Raw genomic sequence first — 23,784 nt, 5'->3', positions numbered from 1 at the left:
AGCAAATAGCCAAGCGCAACATTAACATTGTACAATATACTTATATAGTAAACAAAAATTTGAAAACTCATTGAGGTACAAATATTTTGGGGTTTGATAAGACTTGCGAGGACTTCTACTCGTAGAAGTATACACAGAATGTGAACTTTGCATGTACATGTATGTATATCTGTAAAAATGGTGAACCATGAGCAAGTCTTATCAAACATCATTATTATAAGCTATTAAAAACTTTGAAAAAAAAAATTCGACTAAAAGTGTAAAATTCCAGACAGGTAGCGTTGCGTCATTTGGGTGATTCCATTACATAGTTGGGGTAAATTCATCTTGATGTATGACCGTTGTCAATTTTTGATTTCTCTCCAATTATATTCATATTTATTTGTCATTCTTATCATTTGTGCATTAGGAGTTGAACAAGACGTGAGAATATTGATATACTATTTCTAAATTCCTGCCTGCCTGTAGTGTAGTGTATTGTGTTCCTTTCCTGCATACGCTGTGACTCATGTCATTATCATGCTGTAGAATTCATCGGGTCCTAGAAATTATGGTCAAGAAAGAAAAATGTGTCAAAAGCAAGAAATGTGTTTCAAGAAAGACGGGAAAAATATCATAGATATTAGATTCTTAACTGTCTGGCATAAAAATCAGATCTCCGCTGCATTAGCTGGGTGTTCTACTAATGCTATGCCTCTGAGCACTTTTACTACTGTGGAAACTGAGCTTTCGTCTCACTAAGATAGATGCAAACTAAAACTGTCGCTGTTCAATGGGGTAGATTACAAATGTACACAAGTGGGTGATAGTGGTGCCCTTGTGTGAGGATAATCACCCTGGAAGTAAGATAGTGTACTGTAAACACCAGAACATTGACGTTCCAAAAAAATGTACACAGACCCCCTCTTTCCTTCCACCATGTGATAGAGATAACCCAATCTTTGTCCTCGGCTCAGTCCCCATGACCAGGTGCGTACAAGTCTATAATCATGGCTGTCTGTCTAGACATGGTAATCACCAATGCTGACAATATGTGTGTGTGATATTGCATGACTGAGTGTCTGAAACAGTGAACTAGTTTTACATAATGTCGTGTAATGCCAGTATCTAAAAAAAAAACCTCGCTTGTATGTATAACTTGTTACGTAGAATTATGTCATCTGTGTCGGTTCACTCATAAGGACAGTGGAGACCTTGTTGTCTATGGCTCACTTGACTATCTTATCAGTGTCATGACAACCCGTCTATCATGTCATTTATAATGTTGGATGTCATTACCTGTGTCGGCATCACTGGACTTAAAGGCCAGAGTTTCAGTCCCAGATTCTTGTATCTTATGAGTGGAGCCATGAGAATTACATACATGATTAGGATTATTGTTGGGTTCTAGCGTAACTCTTTCCGTAGTGCTGCCAGGCAATTTTTTTTTTTTATATTTCAATTTTAATCCTAATCTAAACTATACCATTCTGACTATGGTGTATTGATTCACATAAACTGGACATCTGTACTGTAGCATGCAAAACCATGCTGAGTATGGTGTATACACATACATGTACCTGATTCCCATACTGTGTAGCATATTGAAAACCTTGCTGAGTATGGTGTATATACATACATATAAACCTGACTACCGTACTGTGTAGCATATGCAAATCCCTACAAAGTATGGTGTTTATACCTATAGAAATATGATGAGTAGATCAGAAGCTCTGAGAACAGAAAGTGACATTTCAATTTTCGTCAGTATGAAATATAACAATTTGTTAAACTAGGGATATAGTGATCATAACACACTGGTGTGTTGTACATGTACATACAATACACATGCAGAGCTTAAAATGATGTCTTGTTGTACAATATCAATTCATACATTTATTCTGTTGTGTCGTCCAGGTACCAATAAATACAGTCTGATAACTAGCATTGTGTTCTTTACTGTAGAAATATATGATTATAAAATTGTAAGTTATATTCCATATAATTGTGAGATGATTATGGTGCAGTTATTTTAAGGCCGTTGATTAGTTGGGGGTCGATGCCCTGTTTTGACAATTTTAATCAATATTCAAATGTCTTCATCAAGATTAAACTTCCAATAGGGAATATACCTCTTTGTTAGAATAATAATTCAATGACTGGTTTGTTTACTCTAAAAATATGAATTCGCCATGGCCACAGAAGTCATATGTATTTAGGTCGTCTGCCATTTCTCTATGAGCTGAAGAATTTCCTATACTACTCTACACTACTAACTGCAACTGAAATGATTTTTGAAACTCTGTCAGATAAAATGACTTTTTAATACTTCTTGTAATAATTATATCATACTCTTTGATACCAACCTGTGGATAACACATAGTGTGTAGCTTTACACATACATGGTTACAATAAATCCAATGAAATTAATTTTAGGGTCCGCACCCAAAAATCCAGCAACCCTCAATGCAAGTATTTCATTAACATGTGCAATGTCGAACTATTGGTATTTTAACAGTTTTCAATAAATTATATATTGTTGGTTGTCTGATTGAAAAGATAATATTCCAGTACTGTTATACACTGTAGTTAAGATAAAATCTCAAATTTATGCCTTGTACAGAATATTGTGTGCAGATGTAGTACATGGTTGGAGTGGGTATAGGTAGGATGTTCTATTTTTCAGAAAAAAAGTGAACACCATACTGCCTGTAAGTTACCTGTATTATGGATGACTTCGTGATCTTCATGCAAATTGTTGAAACATTTATCAAAGCTTCCATACGGTGCTATCTGTACTTTCAGGTAATTAATACACAATATGAAAATTTTGATGGGAGAATTTATTGAATGGCAATGAAATCATTTGTAAATCTTTCAGGTATATTAACAACATAATGATAGCTGGAGGCTAAAGTTATTTTGGTCAATAATGTGTAGGTGCTCTTTTTATTTTCTGTCAGTTTTTAAAGACCTATCATATTCATAGACAAATTAATATATTCATTCATTTTCTTGTCTTCCGTTTACCTTTTTTTTTTTTTATTGGACTTGTAGTTTATAGCAAACGGTCAAACTGATATATTAAGACAACTTGGGGAAAGTAGCAAGGCTGTGAGAGTCAAGTATACACAGGTGGAGAAATGTAGAGAGACCACCATGATTATAATCAAACTACAGTTCATAGTGACTTTAATTGCATGATTGAAATTACAAATTAAATATTTAGATTAGCTTATATTGCATTCATATTGTTATGTTGTGAATAAAACATCCAATTAATGAAATACCTGTATTTTTATTTTATGTAATTTGACCATTTTCAATGTAGTCTGCTCACTTCCGTAGTACCGATATATTCAGAATACGGCCTAATAAATGAAGAATTGTTTCTCGGCAGGACAAATGGTGCGACAACTTATTTTTTTTTTTTTTTTTTTTTTAAATTCTCAATTAGCAATTAATGTAGGGAGGGTTATTTTTGTGGTTCCCCCCCCCCCCCCCCCCCCCCAATCTGTAGACTGCAAGGGCTGGACAAACACTGAAAAAAAGGGATCAATGTGGGGTATTTAAGTGCTGTGCATACTGACCAGAAACAGTTCTTTTTTTTGGCCTAAGGATGGCTAGAACATCCCAAATGGTTTTGTCCCTTTAGTAGGCTTTCTCAGAAAACATACTAACCTATTAAAGCATGCTATATTTATCAACTATTGTTCACAGTCATGGCTGCATTGTAAAACACATGTCTACCAGCACAAATTAACATTGTTTGTTGCTTTCAATAATCTATTTTTGTCAAAATACATGCATTAATTTGTGTAGAGGTTTATTTAAAGTTTTTTTTGACCTTCATTGCATCCTGTGTACGAAAATAGAGTATAAACACCCATATGTATTGAAATATTGAATTTACTACAGAATTCTACGACATCAAATAATTAATGTAGAATGCACCCCAGAAATTATTTGTTTAAAACTTTTTCTAATACTTTGTTCAAGAAAACGCAAACCCATTTTTTGGTGAAATCAATTTTTTTTTTAGATAGAGCTCAAATAAATGACATCAATATTTATTCCTTTAAAATCTAATATGGCTGCCAAGTACCATTTGTACTGTGTTTAAATTCTGTGGGGAAATAAGTTATTTTTGATTCGGTTGAAAACAAGATAGTCAACTTCCAAATTTGTTGTATCACTTCAAAAGGACCAGGAACGAGCTATGATATGATGGTGAAGTGTGGAGAAAATTGAAGAACTTTGGGTTTTAAGAAAATTAGCATTCTGCCTGTACACTTTATCACTATTTAAGTAACATATGTTAGTTATTACACGCCTTAGATTTGATATGGACATGCAATCTTGCCATTATTTACGAGTAACGCTTCGTCTGTTCAGGCCGACAGAAAACTTTTCGTTTGCTGATTTTACTACTAGGTAACATAGCAATGCTGATGTGATCAAAGAGATACATGTAGTAGAGACATGTACAGACATACATGTATTAGTAAATGTTTACTAGGAGTATCTAGTCTGCCGCCGCCATATCATTTTTGACATTTTCCTACATCGTTGCACTTATCCCATTTATTTGTATTTCTACATTATATTTGCTGAGACAATGCAGCTTATGTTTGTGACAACTCCAAATATGGAAGTTCATTTACCATATATGGTCACATAGTACAACTCCTCTACTAAGATCCTCAAGCAGATTGAATTTTAAAGACCAATGCTTCAGGCTCAGGTTCTTGCGTTAGTGTTATTTTATCAGTGGAGCTATAAAAGATTACATGGGATTATTCATTTGTTCTGGACCAATTTTTTCTGTAGCTCTGTCTGACAGCTGTTTTTTTTTACACCTAAATTTTAATTCTAACTTTAAAGTGGGCCTCTAATGTCACTGTGTAAGTCCGAAAATAACCAAGTAATTGTTCCTATCAAGGAAGCCTGTCATCTTTAAAGTGACTTGTGTACTACAGACAGCAAGATGGTTTAGGTGAAGTCCATCATTAGACAGAATGAATACTGAGGAATATGTATGTGTACAGTATATAGCCTGGTCTGGTCTGGTCAGACACAGGGGTTTCATTTTCCTGTCTGAGTGACCAAGGTATGTTTAGTCTTGTGATAGTAACCCCATTTTTGTGGTAATCAGAACAACTTTATGGGTCATTTGGAAGAATACTGCGGCCCTGCCACTTTGAGTGATGTGTTATTGAGTCAGTTCAGAACCTGGGATGGTTCCAAATCTACCACTTAGTGTGGACTACTCCATTGATAATAGGGGTTTACAACATTATAAATATGATGGGCATGAACTGTGGTGACAGTACTAATAACTGGCTGTGTGTGATTAAAGTATAAGTGACAGAGAAGACACTAGAAATATCAAATAACAGAAAAATTGTACCCACTATTTGCAAAAAAGTGTTTGCTTGAAGACTGTCATCCCCATTTGTTTGTATTGTTATTTTTGACAAGCATTAATAGCTGTGATTCATCACCTCATCAAAGGGGATCTTGTGAAAGGGAGGAACTAAGGCTCATGGGAGTGACTGCTGTGGTATGGGTTTATGGTAGGTTAATGACCCCAAAGCCTCCAGTCCTGTCACTGTGTCAGACATCCATTGTTGTACATACTTCTAAAGACACCTGTTGTATGAAGCCTAGGTCATGTGTTTCCATGCACTTGTGGTAGACTGTAGTGTTGTACTGTAGGCATACAGTGTTATCGCTCAAGACATCGGCTTGTCTTCCACTGTGAAAACAAAAACATTCCCTGCGTTTATATGTCTGTTGCGATTGCTGAGAAGTGAAGATGATGGTGACACAATTGTATTCAGGTAATTGACATTTATTCGTGAGTGGACTTGTCAGGGTACAGTATATGTATACAATGTAGGTGTTTACTGAAGTAATCTAAAATTAGCATTGTTGTGCTTTTAACAATAGATGTAAATGACAGGTACTGACATGATGGAATACATTATTACAGGATCTGTACCAGAGATTACTTTCACTGTAGTGGTGGTATTTCTACTGCGAAGCAATACTGAAAACATTATTGCATACCGATATCAAAGTGGTATGCTTGCTATAGTGTATAGTACATGAAATCATGTGATTGCGCAGTGTTGTTGATTGCACAGTGTTGTTTTGTTGTTGTATTATTGATACAATAGTTTCTATGATCATTATATCGACATTTACATATTTGTAATATATTTAAGCACAGCGTCAGTAGTATAGTTTAAAGTGTGTGTGTGCATGCATATGTATGTATGTATGTATGTATGTATGTATGTATGTATGTATGTATGTATGTGTGTGTGTGTGTGTGTGTATGTATGTATGTATGTATGTATGTATGTATGTATGTATGTATGTATGTATGTATGTGTGTATGTATGTATGTATGTACATACAGTATGTATGTATGTATGTATGTATGTATGTATGTATGTATGTATGTATGTATGTATGTATGTATATATGTATGTTTGTGTGTGTGTGTGTGTGTGTGTGTGTTTGTATGTATGTATGTATGTATGTGTGTATGTATGTATGTGTGTATGTATGTATGTATACATACAGTATGTATGTATGTATGTATGTGTATGTATGTATGTATGTATGTATGTATGTATGTATGTATGTATGTATGTATGTATGTATGTATGTATGTATGTATGTATGTATGTATGTATGTATGTATGTATGTATGTATGTATGTATGTATGTACGTATGTACATTAAAGTATGTGTTTACTGTATGTGTGTGTGTGTTTGTATTTTTGTATAACTACATTGTACTAAACAGTGTGTCGTGATATGAATGGTACATCATGAATGTCCGAACTTTGCTGAGTTTGCATATCTTGTTTACCAATTGTTCAAGACAAAGTGATCAGATCATTGATATGCACATTAGTTTTAACATCAACATATTTTGTTTTCGCTGAAAACATATGTAGTTACATATTAAGGTTTTCAAAATTGTAAAGGAAGTACATAGCCCAGAGAATAGTCTATCTGGTTTGCCATCAACACGGCTAATGTGTTGTGCTGTGACAACACAGAGTCAGACAGCCAAGTCTCTGAGCGAGTAAGTCGAGGGTAGGAATCAATAACACTCTGTGTGTATATATGTAGTTCAATCAGAGTTTAGTGTTTTCTATCCTGCCATTCTTGTGTAATGAAGACTATAAGTAGATACTGAGCTATCAGCATGGGCTGTAGAAATGTACTCTTTAAGTAGAGGTAACAAACTGTGTTTGTGTTAGCCATGTTTAACAGGGACATTTAGAGCAAAGTTGGAATGGCTGAGTTGTGTACGTATTAAAGGGAGAAAAAAAAAGTGATGCTGAGTTGCATTTTACTGGGTTGGTAATGCCTTTAGGGTATTCAGTAATGAGACATGGTGGTTTTTGTCAATATCTTTAGGGTCAGAAAAGCTAGGATATGGGATGTACGTCAGAGAAATAGGTCTTTGACCTTAGTTGGACTGGTAATGATGCATCTCAATGATAACAAATTGTAATCTGTGAAGCTGTGTGTGCAGCTAGCTATTGTATTGAGGTACTATAGTATTCAGTTTAACATGAACAATCAACTACTTCTCTCCAAATCCATGTGAGTCTATTCTCTAACGTTTGTGTAGTGTTAAAGGTACATTAGGGTAATGGTAATGAGTTTTTTTGTGACTAAATTCTTATCCCTACCTGGAATAATGAATGTTTGAGGTTGGCTTTCCTGTCCGTACAGACATTAAAACTGATTTATTGTGTGTTGAATTGGTTCAAAATTGGTGGGGGTGGGGTTGGGGTTGGGTGTTTTGAACAGATTTGTAGTAACTTGAAAAAAAAAAACGAATTTATTTTAATTCCAAGAACCTTAAATTTTACAATCCTTAAATTTCGGACACAATTAAAATGTTGACCATCAAACTCAATTTGAACTGAATGATTCAAAGAGTAGTGATAGTGTGAGCTAAAGCAATAGTGAATTCATTCAAATTCATTTGCTCAATTTTCTTGTGGGGGCTAGAGAGAACACCGGCTTTGAACTGATTGTGAATCGATTCAGTTTGAATCATTTTTGGAAATGTTGCTATGAACAGAGCCAGAGCAGCTTTTAAGGGATTGATTTCAAAATTAATAACGTTTCTTTGAATTTTAAAAATACATCCAGAATTATTAACATACATGTACTATATCTGATTTCTATAGATAACTCTTAATTTGATATTGTATCTTTGATTTCTCAAATTACCTCTGAAATGAATCATTTGGGACTTCGTTTCCAGTAATTACACTCTAAAAATAGGTTGCTGGGCCTTAAAGTGGTCATTTGGATGAGGAAATGGGTATTTATTTTGGATTTTTAATATATATAACAATTTTATCATGGCTTCCTGCATGAAAAATCAATGTGGAACAACATTTGTTTGTAACTCGATAAATTACAAAAGCATTAATAAATGTGTAAAAATCTTTGTTATTGTACGTACAATAACAAACTTTTTACAGATTTTTTTAGCATTTTGCAATGCATTGAGCTACAAACACAGACTTTGTTAATGTTATTTCTACTTGATTTTGCAGGTAGGAAGCCATGATAAAATTGTTTTACGAATTAAGGATCCTAAATAAATACCTAATCCTCATCCATATGGCCACCGTAAAGGTTTTTGACAATGTATTTATAATTTGTATCAAAATAATTCTGAAATTTTCTCAAATAATTGTCAATTTATCAAAAATTATCCAAACAAGTCTTATCAAATTTATCAAAACACATTTTTCATTTATCACAAGAAATGCTGATGTATTGAAATAAAAAGTTGATCGTCAAAAAGTCTATATTTATACATGCGATTCATAATCCTCGAAGTAATCGTAATTTTATATCAAAAGAACTCTGTGAAACTAACTGTCTTATCAAATTTACGAAAACACATCTTTATTTATCGCAAGAAATGGTGATCTATTAAAAACACTTTGAATACCAAAATTGTATATTTGTCATGTAATTCTTATTTCTGAAAATATTTGTAATTTTGTATCAAAAGAATTCTGTGAAAATAACTGTCTTATCAAATTTACGAAAACAAATCTTTATTTATCGCAAGAAATGGTGATGTATTAAAATAACTTTGAATACCAAAATTGTATATTTGTCATGTAATTCTTATTTCTGAAAATATTTGTAGTTTTATATCAAAAGAACTCTGTGAAAATAACAAAGTCTTATCAAATTTACGAAAACAAATCTTTATTTATCGCAAGAAATGGTGATGTATTAAATTAACTTTGAATACCAAAATTGTATATTTGTCATGTAATTCTTATTTCTGAAAATATTTGTAATTTTATATCAAAAGAACTCTGTGAAAATAACCAAGTCTTATCAAATTTACGAAAACAAATCTTTATTTATCGCAAGAAATGGTGATGTATTAAAATAACCTTGAATACCAACATTCTATATTTGTCCATGTAGTTCTTATTTCTCTAATTTTATATCAAAACAACTGTGTGAAAACAACTAAGTCTTATCAAATTTACAAAAACACATCTATACTGATCGCAAGAAATGGTGATGTATTAAAACAACCTTGAATGTCAAAATTCTATCTTTACCCACGTAATTCATATTTCTCAAGATCGACCCATAAAGCTGTAAGCAAGTGTAGTTTTGTTAAATAAAATAGTCAGATTAACAAGATAAAAACAACTACCTCTGTTGTATATAAAAAAACTGGGGGAAAATAACCACAATCTAGAGGGTTATATAAACCACCTTTTCTTCATGGTATGAAAGACTAAAGTTGTAATCAGGTAGGTAGTAAGCCGACAATTGATTGGTGTTGTTTGTGTTAAGATAACAAGCCAGGGATCGTTGACGTCATCAGTGCGTCACTCACTGTACTCAACAATGGCTTCGTTAAATCCCCAACTGCTGTGTACCTTCAAAAACGACGGACATCATCCACACTACTCTTGGCAGGAAACAGGTTAAACATTTTTCCACCTCTTATTTACCTTCTATACCATATTTTGTGACTCTTTAGCATATGACATCCAGAGTTCTGCTAGAAAGATAGTTGGCTTAGTAGAGTTGTTGCATTAATTAATAATATATAGTGTATAGACTATATAGTATACTTTGTGATTTTGAAAAGAGTTGCTTCACATAAACTCGTAAAATTGTCTTGTTTGAAGGATTTCATCTGAACATACTGTGCCAATGTTTCATGGTTCGTTTGCCTCCTGACATTTCAGTTTTTACTACTTTCGCATCATAAAACTCTCAAATAGTAAGGATGATGAGGATGCAAGTGTTGTTGCTTAGCAACAGGTCAGAGACATGCAGTGAGAACATGTTGATGAGTGGGAAAGGTGACAAGAGAACAGTGGCCCTTCTAATGTATAATTCATTGGTACTAGTAGGCAAATTTGTCAAAGGGTGACAAGACAATAAAAATAAATCTCAGCTGATACATACATTGTAGTTAGGGTGATGTTATAAGTGTTTTAAAGGGGAAAGGTGGAAGTGACAGTAATACTCTGTTTGAGATCAGTGGATATAAGTTCCTGTCAACAATTATCCATCACACACATGAAAACTAAACTTGAATACAAGTATTTTCATATACTGGAGTATCACTGCCAATATAATTCAAGAGTTGGAGAGTTCAAGTATTGAAACCAAGCAATCATTTTCCCTATCATACCCTGGCACACTTTGCCCAAATATGGTAATTGGCGTGCTGGCGTGCTCATCATACCTGTTTGCTCAGTGATTTTGTTTAAGATTTTTTTTACAATATTATCTTTACATTTTTGAGCTTAAAATAATATTTAAGTGTCAATTTATGATGTTATGTGATTTAAATGATGCTTCTGTGCCACTATATAGGGTATGTGATAAAACCTTTATTGCCCAGATATAGGTTTTGCGACCCTCAGTAGTATGGCTTACTTGCCCTCCTAAAGTCTGGCCCTTCTGCCATATAATGTGGGTCTGCAAAACCCATATCTGGGCCTTAAAAGATTATTATTAACTGTGCCATGTATACCGTAAGAGTAAACATTGTATCGGATCTGAAGATGTTAGCCTTCTTTCCACCATCATCGTATACCACAGCCTTTTTTATGGCAATGTCCAAGAATACTGCTTCGCAGTGTTGCGGCAGAAACAACAGCTCTGGTTTGTGACAATGGTCTCTACCTGAATTTGAAACTGATTCAAACTGAATCAATTAGGGGAAATCGGTTACAAAACTTGTTTATATGTGTCCCCATGAGAAAAATTTGCCATGGATTTGAATTGGTTCACTTTTTGTGTTTGTGTCTGTTTCAATACTATTTACTTTGAATCCTTTCAAAATCCCCTATCCTCTGAGTCTTTCAAACTGATGTTAGTGCCCTTTGAGACAAGCGAACCAACTTTGATTCAAAATTCCACGTGAGGACAGTGCTATTGACCACACCCTACATAGCAGGCATACTTAGTGTCAAATAACCAAATATTAAAAGGCCAAGGCTACTTAGCCACATCACAATACAAGACTGACATTTTATTGCTTTCTTGTGTTTATTAAATATGAACTTAAATATAAAGTTTAAGGATGTCAGGTTTGGTATTTATTACAGAAAACAACATCTTTTGATGACTAGACATTATGAATGAACACAAGGTTATTTCATAGGTTTTAAAAATCTTGTTTTAAAAAAAAAAAAAAAAAAAAAACTGATTTAAATCCCTACTTCAGACTAGGTTTAATATTTAGGTTTGAAAACAGTTCTCAGTTAGAGCTAGAGAAAAAGTTGGTCTCAAACAATAGAATAATACAAACCTTATGGCTCTACATATAAGATAATGTTATTATGTGATCACAGGGGGGGGGGGGGGTGGTGGTGGGGGTGGCATGGGAACATAGCCTTATTTACAAATATACCATACATCAGTGAACAAATATTATTTTCGGTGAAAGAATTCATATGACTTTGATATCCGATAAGTTAGAATTTACTTTAACTATTGAGTGTCTCTTTACTGGTGGTATACCAAGATCCATAAATGTGTTGTAAATCATATGTACAATGGATATAAATGTTGTCATGGCAACAATTATACAATAATTTATATATAGATGTTAGCCCAGAGACTTGGCTATCTCAGATGGCTTGACTGCTGTTTGCCTAGCCCTGTAGAGACTAGCTGTTGGCTTACTAATCTAGTAATCGCCCATAATAACATTGGAAATGATTGCTAGATTTGTGAGTCTCTAGAGTATTGTTCACCCTAATCTAATGACAGGTCAGGCTAACAAGCAGTCTAGTCTAGTTTCTAAACAGTATCATTACCATTTACACCTCCACTCACAGTATAGTCAAAGTCATTACTCTAGAAGTCCTGAGATGCATGCATGCATTCATCCACAGCCACCCACACAGTCATTAACGTAATGTCTTTGTTAATTAATCACAAAATTCTAACCAATAACACAGTCTCTCATAAAGTTAGTGTTTATTGGGGCAGTTATGTAATGTCCAAATATGGTATATTTGTTAGCTCCAGATGCTACTTATGTCACTAACAGTTGACTGATTGGATGAACAACTTTTTGTGCTGATTGAAGGACTTTGACCAGACCTGGTTAAGTTAGAAACCACATCCAGAATTAAAAAAAGCCCACAGAAATAGATAAGTCTCACGAATCTCACTGTATGCATAGGAATAACGCTAGCTTGAAGTTCAATTTCACACTTGTCTGCATTTCCATGGGCTTCACACAGGCACAGTAACGTAGACATTTGTTGGTGTTGAAAGAATGCCACGTCCAAGCCATTGTCTGACTACACAGAAAGAATATACAGTTTTACCATATGTGTAGATTTTGAGCTGTAAGACATGTCACGCCATACAACAATATTCACTGGTATGGCCTGGGTTTCCATACATTTGACTGACATGTGCCATTGAATAGTGCATATTCATTGAGATATTGTCTCTGTTGCTATTTTTAGTTTCCTCCAAAGGGTATTGACATACACAAGTGACAAAAGCCCCCTGAGTGTGAGTCACCAGTTAATTTTGTCATCCTTGAACCCTGCCATTCCTCAAAGTGAAAATACTACACAAGAAAGCATTGTGTAAATTGTTGCTGCAATATGTCTGTGTAGCTCTAGAATACTCTGCTGGTAGTCAGCTTTGAGTCTCCAATTACATACCAGGTTTTACATAGACATAACAGGATCTAGAATGTTTTTTTTTTTTTCTGTGCCTGTGCCTATGAATGTAAGTGGATATATTCTGGGTGTATTTTGGGAGCTGGTTGAATATGGTCTATTCTTAACTATTGCATCGCACCCATTAGTAAGATAGAAAGGGGAAGTACAGTCTGTGGGCGATGAATTCAGTAAACTGGCATATTGATCACATCAGAAGGGATACATGTACATCATACATGTACACTGAGAAAGGTCCTTCCATTGTATGATACCCTTGAGTGGGGGTGCCTGTACACATGAATGTATATATCCTGATTGGGTCATTCCCAGAAAAGATTGACACACTTCTAAAGTTGCCAGTGTGAAGGAAAACAAGGGATACACTTCTGGGATACTTTCCTGGCACACTTTTTGCCTGCATAATGCACGACAGGTATGGATGAATCATTTCAACATTTATGTGTAAACATACTTGTATCAGAAAGCTGGAGACATGGAGCAAATGAAAAAATGTTTGGTACAAGCTTTGGAAGAAGGAACGCCCATAACCTCAGTGGAGCTACTTCTTTCACAAGGTCAAAAGTCCATCAAAGATATGCGCTATGTGGTTTACAACGTCGCTAAGAAATACATCTTAAAACATGGAACCCGAGAGAGTGCAGTCAGAGTGATATTGACCTTTCCAGAGCTCAGCATTGGTCGTGTCAATAGTATTGCAAAAACCAAAGGTATTGAACCTTTCCAACTGGACATAAGAAAAACAATGTATAACACAGATACCGTAGCAGAATGGATAAGGGTGAAATTACAAGAAAGGAAATTATTGACATTGGATATCCTACAAGTCACTTTCCCCAAATTCTACAGGAAAGAGCTTAGAAGGCATTTATATGCCGAAGTATGGAATTACTTGTTGTCTACCAGAGATTCAAATGAGGACATTGAAGAGACTGAACTCCAACAAATGCTGCCTGATATACCAGAAGAAGTAATTTTGTCATTTTTACATGATAACCAAGATAATGGGGATGATGACAGTAATAGCCAAGATAATGTTACTCATCAGGTACCTGATACAGTGCATGCACATCATACCAGTTCTCTACCATTGTTAATTTGTCCAGGTAATGGTAACTGATAGCTTTTTAGCAGAGTGTTTTTGTAATGGTTTTGGAAATGATGTTTGAAGGGAGAGAGGAGATCTGGTAAAACTTGCAGTGATTTCCCTATCGGGTATAATGCCAAGAAACTCACATTTGATATTTTAGTGCCCTTAATACAAATTCTGTTTTATGACACAGTCTTCCTTTCCCTCCCCCCTCCCTCGCCCCTCCTTCCCCCTCCCTCCCCCATCACTGTCACTGCCATGCTTGCCAGTACCAACAGTACCACTACTATCACCAACACACCACAACTTCTGTTGCATCTGTTGCCACCACACTGTCACCATCACTGCTGTCACCAACAACATCACCACCACTGCCATCTCCAGTCACCACAAGCCACCACAAGTCATTATCACCACCACTACCATTATCACCACCATCACCTCCACTACCACCACCACTAGCCTCACTATTACTGCCAGCACCACTACCTCCACTATTACCACCACCGTTACCACCACCACCACCACCACAACCACCACTACCTTCACTTTTACTACCATTACCACCAGTCATTACCATAAGTTATTACTGCCACCACCACCATCACCACTACCAGTCAACCCTGCCACCACCACCAGTCAACATATCCAACATTGCCACTATTGTTACCACCTCAACCACAGCTACCACTACTGTCACTGCTACAACCAACACTACCACCACTTTGCCATTACCATCACTGCCACTATTAGATACACAAAGTATACATGACCATATTGTATATTAAAATCCCTGAATACATACATAAAAGGAGCTTCAAGTGAAAGAATTATTCCATTCCAATCATGAACTGTCATCATACAATATCCTCAGTGCCTGTGTCTCTTCTGTTTCCCACCATATGGACATAATAGTAAACAGCTTGACATACATTGATTTTGATGCTATTTTCATTAGGGAAAGGTTATGTGTATCTCTTCCTGTTTGTACAACACATTTAGAAGTGTTTTTGTATTTTTTGGTCAGCCATGTGTTTGAACAGATGTATATATGTCTATTTTCAACCTACCCCAAACACTGTTTAGAATTGATATGTAATGAACTAATAATGATTAGCTCATATGTGGAACCTTCCCTGCAGATGTACCGATATGGTAAAAACATCTACATGTGTACTTTCCAAGCACTTGAATAATATATGGTAGTTGTAGTGTAATACTGTTCAGCAAGTGACAAGGACACATCCATTCATGCAGTAGCACAAATAAGTATATTATTAGAACTGTTTGATATTGTATTGCTTTGTGTATGTGAGTGTTAAAATTTGTATGTACATTGTGTATGTATGTATGTATGTATGTATGTATGTATGTATGTATGTATGTATGTATGTATGTATGTATGTATGTATGCATGTATGCATGTATGTATGTATGTATGTATGTATGTATGTATGTATGTATGTATGTATGTATGTATGTATGTATGTATGTATGTATGTATGTTTGTACATGTATTGTATGTATGTATGTATGTATGTACATGTATGTACGTACGTTTATACGTACACGAAAGTATGTACGTACATATTTATGTAAGTACATATGTGTGTGTAAGAACAAAGATCTGTGATTTTTTAAAAAACATTTCATGTGTTCATAGCATGAATATAGTATTTTTCTGCCTTCTGAACAAACAAACAGCTTGTGTTTAGATTAAAATGAAAACAGCTGTTGATAATATAGTAATCTTATTTTAGGAAAAGTAATATGTATTGATGAAAAGAAAAACTCTTGCTTGTCAGAGATACAGTGTTTGCTGTCAGCTTAATTACATTGTACATCAAAATTATATAGAAATGTAGCAAAATACCAAAGGCATACTTAACTTATCATAAATATCAGGACATATGGACTGAAAATATCAAAGTGTCAACTTTTCATTAGGTAGAAGTGGAAAGCAGTTTGTGTAGGTTTACCCAATAAAAAAAGGCAGTCTGATGGTTTCGAATAGACGGTGTTGTGTAGAGAAAAGTAAATGTACTTTGCAACTACAGTCAATTTCAAAATACTGTGCAGTTTTTCTGTTTTATTGAACTATGCAGAAACCAATAAGAAACTGGACATGCTACACTTTAAGATAGCAAGATTTAATGAGTAACAGTTTCTTGCTACATTTTGTCTACGTGAAAATGTAGATTCATTTGAAAACTTTGTTATGTGTTGGTATGTGTAATGGTCAAAAATTGATAGTACAGCACAGCTAGCAGCTGTCTACATCTTTGTGGTTAATTTCAGTTGAATACTTCTATCAAAAAATTAAACATTTGCGTAGTTTGGCCACTGGGAGTGCTATTTCGATGCAGATTGGTTACCAGCATTGAATGCTAGAATTATTCAGTACAGTTAGCATACATTTACAGGCCTGCTGTGTTCATCCGTTTGTAGTAATTGACCTGTTGATAACTATGATGTCAACCATAGACAGTGGCGGGCTCCATTGTCTGTGTGGCAACTAGCCCGTACACTTTCTCATCACACTACCGGATAGAAGGTTTAATATATAACAACAATATAAAATATAACAAGAAAAAAAAATTCTTTGTTGTTTATCAACTCGTGTTTGTGGTACAGTTCAAATGGTATCGGTAGTAGATTAGATGTTATAGGGTGGATATATGATTTTACTGTCAATCTTTCCCTTATAGTTATACTAAATGCAGTGTCAATGACTTCAGAACACCCCCCCCCCCCTATTCCTCCCACAGCATCCATGATGGATTAATTGGAAGATATTGAGAATACCAACCAATACTGTAATTGTAAACTGCATTTATTTTGGCAAATGAAAAATTTACTGAAATAGCAATTTAGAACCTGTTAGACATCTTTTACATGTAATTTGGTGGACAGTGCAAGTAAAAGTAGACACTGTTGAATATCTCATTCATTTGGCCTGTTGTATAAAGTGCGAATGTTGTTGTCACCTTTCACAATAGCTGAATATAGAAATATGACAACTTATGAAGTATGTGAGCTGGACTTGTTTCCATGGTTTTGGGTATTCAGCTAAAATAGATCCTGCGGGGGGGGGGGGGGGGGGGGAGGGGGGGATAGAATGCAGTGTTCTGTAAATATTATATATTGACCAGTTTTATTTGTCTTTCACTTTTCACTTCAATTCAGTTTGTTCTTATTTTTCCAGTCCACGAGTCATTTTAATCATCAGGTTTAAGCTAATTGGAATTATCATTTTACTGTTTGCTGACTGTAATATTATTCTTTCATACCTTGTAAGAATTGCGATCATCATGTGTAAATTATTAATAAGTAATGAGCTAGACATTGACAAATAAAAAAAGTATTAATTTGATGTATTCATTGTGCAGACGATAATTGAAACTAAACCCTAATTGAAAAGTATACATGGTATTATTAGTTGGTTGGCACAGTATGTATATTCATGAATATATCATTAGGCGTAAAAAGAAAATGTGTGGTTCCAATTACATTCAATTTTAAAATAGGTAGGTAGATTTTTTGTTTTATTTTATTATATATTTTTTTTTCATGTGTAAGTGTCTAGTTCAGGTTTTCCATTGTTTTCTAAGTGGTCTCCGTGTTGTTTATTTCTGCCTATCAGATGTACAGCCATTACAGATTGGAAGAATACTTTTATAGAAATTAGACTGTCTTTTTAAGTTGATGTCAGTTTCTGCACCCACTATTTCTTGTGAGACTTCACGATTTTCACGATTTTATTATTATTTTTCTTGAGTAAGTAAAAAAAAGTTTAGGTTTGCCATGAAAAACTAGGCTTGTAAACCACATTGTGTTGTTCAGTTCTACCAGGCTTGTAAACCACTGTAAGATACATTGTGTTGTTCAGTTCTACCAGGCTTGTAAACCACTGTAAAGATACATTGTGTTGTTCAGTTCTACCAGGCTTGTAAACCACTGTAAGATGCGTTGTGTTGTTCAGTTCTACCAGGCTTGTAAACCACTGTGAGATACATTATGTTGTTCAGTTCTATTAGGCTTGTAACCACTGTAAGATACATTGTGTTGTTCAGTTCTACCAGGCTTGTAAACCACTGTAAGATACATTGTGTTGTTCAGTTCTACCAGGCTTGTAAACCACACTAAGATGTGTTGCGTTGTTCAGTTCTACCAGGCTTGTAAACCACTGTAAGATACATTGTGATGATCAATCCTACCAGGCTTGTAAACCACTGTAAGATACTTTATGTTGTTCAGTTCTATTAGGCTTGTAACCACTGTAAGATACATTGTGTTGTTCAGTTCTACCAGGCTTGTAAACCACTGTAAGATGCGTTGTGTTGTTCAGTTCTACCAGGCTTGTAAACCACTGTAAGATACATTATGTTGTTCAGTTCTATTAGGCTTGTAACCACTGTAAGATACATTGTGTTGTTCAGTTCTACCAGGCTTGTAAACCACTGTAAGATGCGTTGTGTTGTTCAGTTCTACCAGGCTTGTAAACCACTGTAAGATACATTATGTTGTTCAGTTCTACCAGGCTTGTAAACCACTGTAAGATGCGTTGTGTTGTTCAGTTCTACCAGGCTTGTAAACCACTGTAAGATACATTGTGTTGTTCAGTTCTATTAGGCTTGTAAACCACTGTAAGATACATTGTGTTGTTTAGTCCTACCAGGCTTGTAACCACTGAGATACATTGTGTTGTTCAGTTCTATTAGGCTTGTAAACCATGATAGCATGGCGCAGATATCCCACAGCAAAGATACCCTACAAAGGCACAAGATCAACTTGGTTTTTCTGAAATTGCAATTAATTGTAGGAGATGCAAAATCATGAAATGACTCTCCAGAACCAATAGTTTATGAAAATGTCTCTATTTTCTGGAGTGGCATACCCCTATAAAAGAAACCGTAGTCTAATTTGAATATGGAAATGTTAGGGAATTGTATGTGGAGAAGCAGTCGTCAAAATTGGCTGACACAGGTATAGGCTAACTTTGAAATGCCCTCAGTTGACATATACTTAAGAACCCCATAACGTATGAGTGCAAGTGTGGCACACTCGGTTTATTTGCACAAGTGCTTGCCATGTTCTCTACAGTAGTACGCTCGTGAAAGTGCAGCAGAAAATATTGCAGGCACAAGTGCAAATACCTCCGACACTGGCACTCGCACGGCAAGCGGTCCTGGTATTATTACATACATGTATGTTTATCCGAAACAACAAATTTACATAAAAATGACACTATGCGATCATGCATAGAACGAATTATCGTGTTCTCATTTGCATATCATTTACATGCAGGTATGCAGTATTGTTTTCAGTATTACACTGCAGTGCAAATACCACTACCATGCACGTGCACCGAGTACAAATAATTTCTGGTATATAGATATATGTAATAATGAAGAGACAGATGTTTTAAGATGTTAGATAATCTAATTAATGTTATCCATATTCTTGTCTGTTGACAGAGCCATCATTGGGAGGAAGACGGGAACTTGATATCAACTCACATTACAACCACATGCAGCCTAAAGGTATGTATCAATAGTTTATTAGTCCCCGCAGGACAAAGTCCGGGGGGAGTGGGAGACTTATAGATTGGGTTCCTTCCATGCGTGCGTGTGTGCGTGCGTGTATGCGTGTGTCAGGAGTCATTTCTTCGAAATGACTGAACTGATTTCTCTCAAACTTGGTACAAGGACAACACACTATGCCATACATATGTATGTCAATTTATTTTGTGATACGATCCAATATGGCTGCCATCCGTCCGTCCATCCGTCCGTCCGTCCATCCAGAGCCGTTTCTTGGAGATACCCGGACCGATTTTTTTCAAACTTGGTACAGGGGCAACATACTATGGCATACATATGCACGTCACTTTGTTTCATGATACAATCCAATATGGCTGCCTAGCAGCCATTTTGTTTGTGAATTTTCCCTGTCCAAAGCCATAACTCAGACATGCTTGAACAGATCTCATTCAAAGTTGGTATTAGGACAGTGTTCTATGACGTACATGTGCATATCCATTTTCGTCATGATATGATCCAATATGACCACCTAGCAGCCATTTTGTTGGCGCAGTTTTCATGTCCAAAGCCATAACTCAGACATGCTTGAACAGATCTCATTCAAAGTTGGTATTAGCACAGTATTCTATGACATACATGTGCATATTCATTGTTGTCGTGATATGATCCAATATGGCTGCCTGGCAGCCATTTTGTTGGCACAGTTTTCATGTCCAAAGCCATAACTCAGACATGCTTGACCCCCCCCCCCCCCCCCCCCCCCCTCCCTCCCCCGTACCCGACCCATCCTTTACTGTTGAATGGTTTATTCCATCATGTCATCTTGAAGGGTAGGCATGTCCCATGTCCAACGAGGAGACACACCATGAGTAGACATGGTCCATGTCCAATGAGCAGACACAACATATCTAAGTCTGTTTGATTTAGGTTCACAAGTGTTGTTGCGTGATCAGAGTAGTGATATCAAGAAAATGACAACATAAAATGCCAGTTCCTTAAAACCCAATCATAGCGGTCATTCTCAATGACTTGTTAAAAAAATATTTCTCATTGGTTTTTCAGTCACCCTAAGTTTATTACAAAACATTATAAAGCATAAGTCCCAGGTTGGTTTCTCTAAACATTTGAAAAATTGTTTATCCAAATTTCCAAAAAACATGTACAAAATTGTACTGCTGAAACTGTTCTTCTGCAGCCCCATTTTGAAAAATGAAATAGTGTTTTTGCCAAGTATGAATTCTATATACAAACACACTTAGTGTGTGTGCATTGTTTGTTCAAATATGGTTATTGACAGTGAGTTGAAAATTAGATGACATCAGCTTCAGGAAGTAGTTGTGTGTCCTTTTTTATATCATTCTTGTGCAAATGAGGTACTATAAGAATAGTCAATGATGCCAGTAGACACTGACACTACTTGTATGTAATTAGTATATTGTGTGCCCTACAAATTTATAACATACAGGCTTACATTCGTATAACATCTGAGTAGTTATGACTTCACGCAAAGTGAGAAAATAGTGTGACTGATTATTACATTTAAAATATGAAATTGTTTTAATTGTGATGTTCCCAGACATCAGACACATTCATTTTCATAATGTATGAATACTTGTACTGATGCATGCATGCATGCATGTATGGAGAATTATATTTTAACCCCTTCAATACTGAAAACATTCCTGCCAAAATTGTTTGGACAAAATTCTTGTTTTATGTAAATTTTTGGCATATATCAACTTCATTTTAGACTGGAATTAAAGAAATGTTACTTCCTAATAAAGTAATACTATTGTAATTATGAAAATATTCATATAAATTGGGTCCCCATATTATTTAAAACTCGTCTCTAGTCATGAAAGGGATAAAAGAGTTTAAAGCAGAAGTGATGTGTTTTAGCTGTTGTTTTCAATGTTGGTTGGATGGGGGTGGGGTGTAGTGGAGTTGGGATTAGAGGGTTCTGCAATTTTAAAAGATGTACCACATGTCATATATCTTACAGTGTCAGGAATAGGCCTTATTGTTGTAAGGAAATGCCACTCCAGGAAATAAAAGTATTTTCATAAATTTTGGGTTTTGGGAGAAACATATCATGATTTCAGATGACATACATTTTGTGCGATTTACAGAAATGGCTGATTGGAACTCAATCTCACCTTTAGTGTTCGCATAATAGTGCATCGTTTCGTCATAGGACGTAGCAGACACACATTAATGTATTAGTTGGACAATGAATAGTCATGACTCCTAAGTGCTTATTACCATCAGATATACAGTCATGAATATTCATTGTTCAACTAATACATGTCTTACTTAGAAATGGCTTGGCATTATTTGACAATATGGCAGCTTTCTCTCACACAAAAATTAACCACTTGTGTTCCGTTGTGACATCCGTTATCTTGTCAGACATCACCTTAATTGATTTTGGAGTACAAATACTCGTCACAGTCATGAGGAAGCTATGAAAAAGTGATTGAAGTGACACTTTTGCTGGTTTTTACCAATTTCTTTTATTAGCGATTTCAATTAATTTTATGAGATCCCGTCCTCTATTTTTCTTTTCTCTTATGGAAATAAATAGACCATTAAATTTTTAAAGAAAGAGAATATTTGCATTGTAGTTTGTGTTGGAAGATGTATGATTCACTTAAGCTAATGAGCTGCTCATAGTAATGTGCATCTAGATTCAATTATGTGTAATCATTGAGTGATAACGGGTAATGAAATGATGGAACTAGCTTGGATCGAATAAATGCCATGTGTCAATTTGAAAACAGCTGTTGTAATGAAAAAAAAATGAAATTAGTTTAGTGCTAATGAATTTATACAGTACAATGGAAAGCTGTTTTGTTTAAAAAAAAAAGGTGAACCAGGATTTTAAGAGATGTATGAGTTTTTAAAGTCTGTGATGAATTAATTGAGTTATAGATGCTAATTATGTTAGCATAATGCAATGCTGCTTCGGATGACTCCATATATGTAGTTGTATATGAGTGTGTACACTGTATATATAATTTCATGCATCATTAAAATTGTTACACTGGTCGATTCATCACATTGTAACACTGGTCGATTTGTTACTTGCTGGTTGGAATACTCATACGTATTTGCCTGATGACCTTGAAGGATTATCAGCCTTTTTTTTGTATACTCAATAATTTTCAGTTATTCAGGCAGAATGGCCCATTCGTTGGCCTCGTATGAACGCTCCATTGAACGTGTTCTTCAGTTTGATAATGTCAAACAACGCAGGTTTTGTCATCAACGCAGGTTTTCTCCAACGATTCTGAAGACCAATAATAGACATATTAGGCGAGGCAGTATCTACCAAAGTCGTAAAGAAATAAGTTAGTCTTAAATTTTAACTAGTATAGTTTTGAGAGATCCATGCTCGACAGCTGTGGTATTTGTAAAATGTGAGAACTTGTGAGAAGTGCAGACAAGTGCTATTTATATTTCTAATTTTGGCTTTCCCCCCTTTTATTTACATTTTTAAAAACAGTTCTTTTAAGTTGGCTTTTGTAATATTTTCTTTAATAGAAAGCAATGGGTCAGCTCACATGCAGTCACCGGAGTTAGTTCGCCGGGAACCTTTCATGGATTCTAATGACCTGAACATGCAGTCTCAGAAGCTACAGGAAGATCTATTGCGACTTAAACAGCAGCAGCAGATGCAGAAACAGATGCTGATAGAGCAATTCAAACAGCAGCAAGAAGAACTTGCAAAACAACATGAAAAACAACTACAAGACCATTTACAGGTGAGTAGTGCAACTAAAATAATTCATATAATTCAATAAATAGGAGAGGCCACTTTCCAAGTTTCATACCGATATGTTGTGATTTGCAGCTACAGGTGGGTAGAAGTACATGAAATACAGGGGGCCACTGTCCAAGTCACTGTTGGACACAT

At 35.3% G+C, this 23,784-nt stretch overlaps 2 protein-coding genes across 4 annotated transcripts in view; both read left to right on the top strand.

The window, feature by feature from the left end:
* Positions 1-23,784, top strand: part of LOC144434600 (histone deacetylase 4-like) — a 99,262-nt gene that overhangs the window by 45,400 nt on the left and 30,078 nt on the right. For all 3 annotated transcript variants that reach the window (XM_078123072.1, XM_078123073.1, XM_078123071.1), the window contains 2 exons: positions 19,803-19,868; positions 23,412-23,632. In XM_078123072.1, coding sequence (XP_077979198.1) covers positions 19,803-19,868; positions 23,412-23,632 — 287 coding nt within the window. The remainder of the gene's footprint in view (positions 1-19,802; positions 19,869-23,411; positions 23,633-23,784) is intronic.
* LOC144433617 (uncharacterized) lies at positions 13,711-14,355 on the top strand. The gene has a single exon (XM_078121953.1). It carries the CDS (start codon positions 13,711-13,713, stop codon positions 14,353-14,355), a length of 645 nt encoding a protein of 214 aa, XP_077978079.1.

This window comes from Glandiceps talaboti, chromosome 4 (genome assembly GCF_964340395.1).
Source record: "Glandiceps talaboti chromosome 4, keGlaTala1.1, whole genome shotgun sequence".
NCBI classification, from domain to species: Eukaryota; Metazoa; Hemichordata; class Enteropneusta; family Spengelidae; genus Glandiceps; species Glandiceps talaboti.
This window is presented reverse-complemented; position numbering and strand designations above follow the sequence as displayed.

Excerpts from the sequence above, each read along its gene's own strand:
- LOC144433617 (XM_078121953.1), top strand. The coding sequence starts at position 13,711 with ATGGAGCAAATGAAAAAATGTTTGGTACAAGCTTTGGAAGAAGGAACG.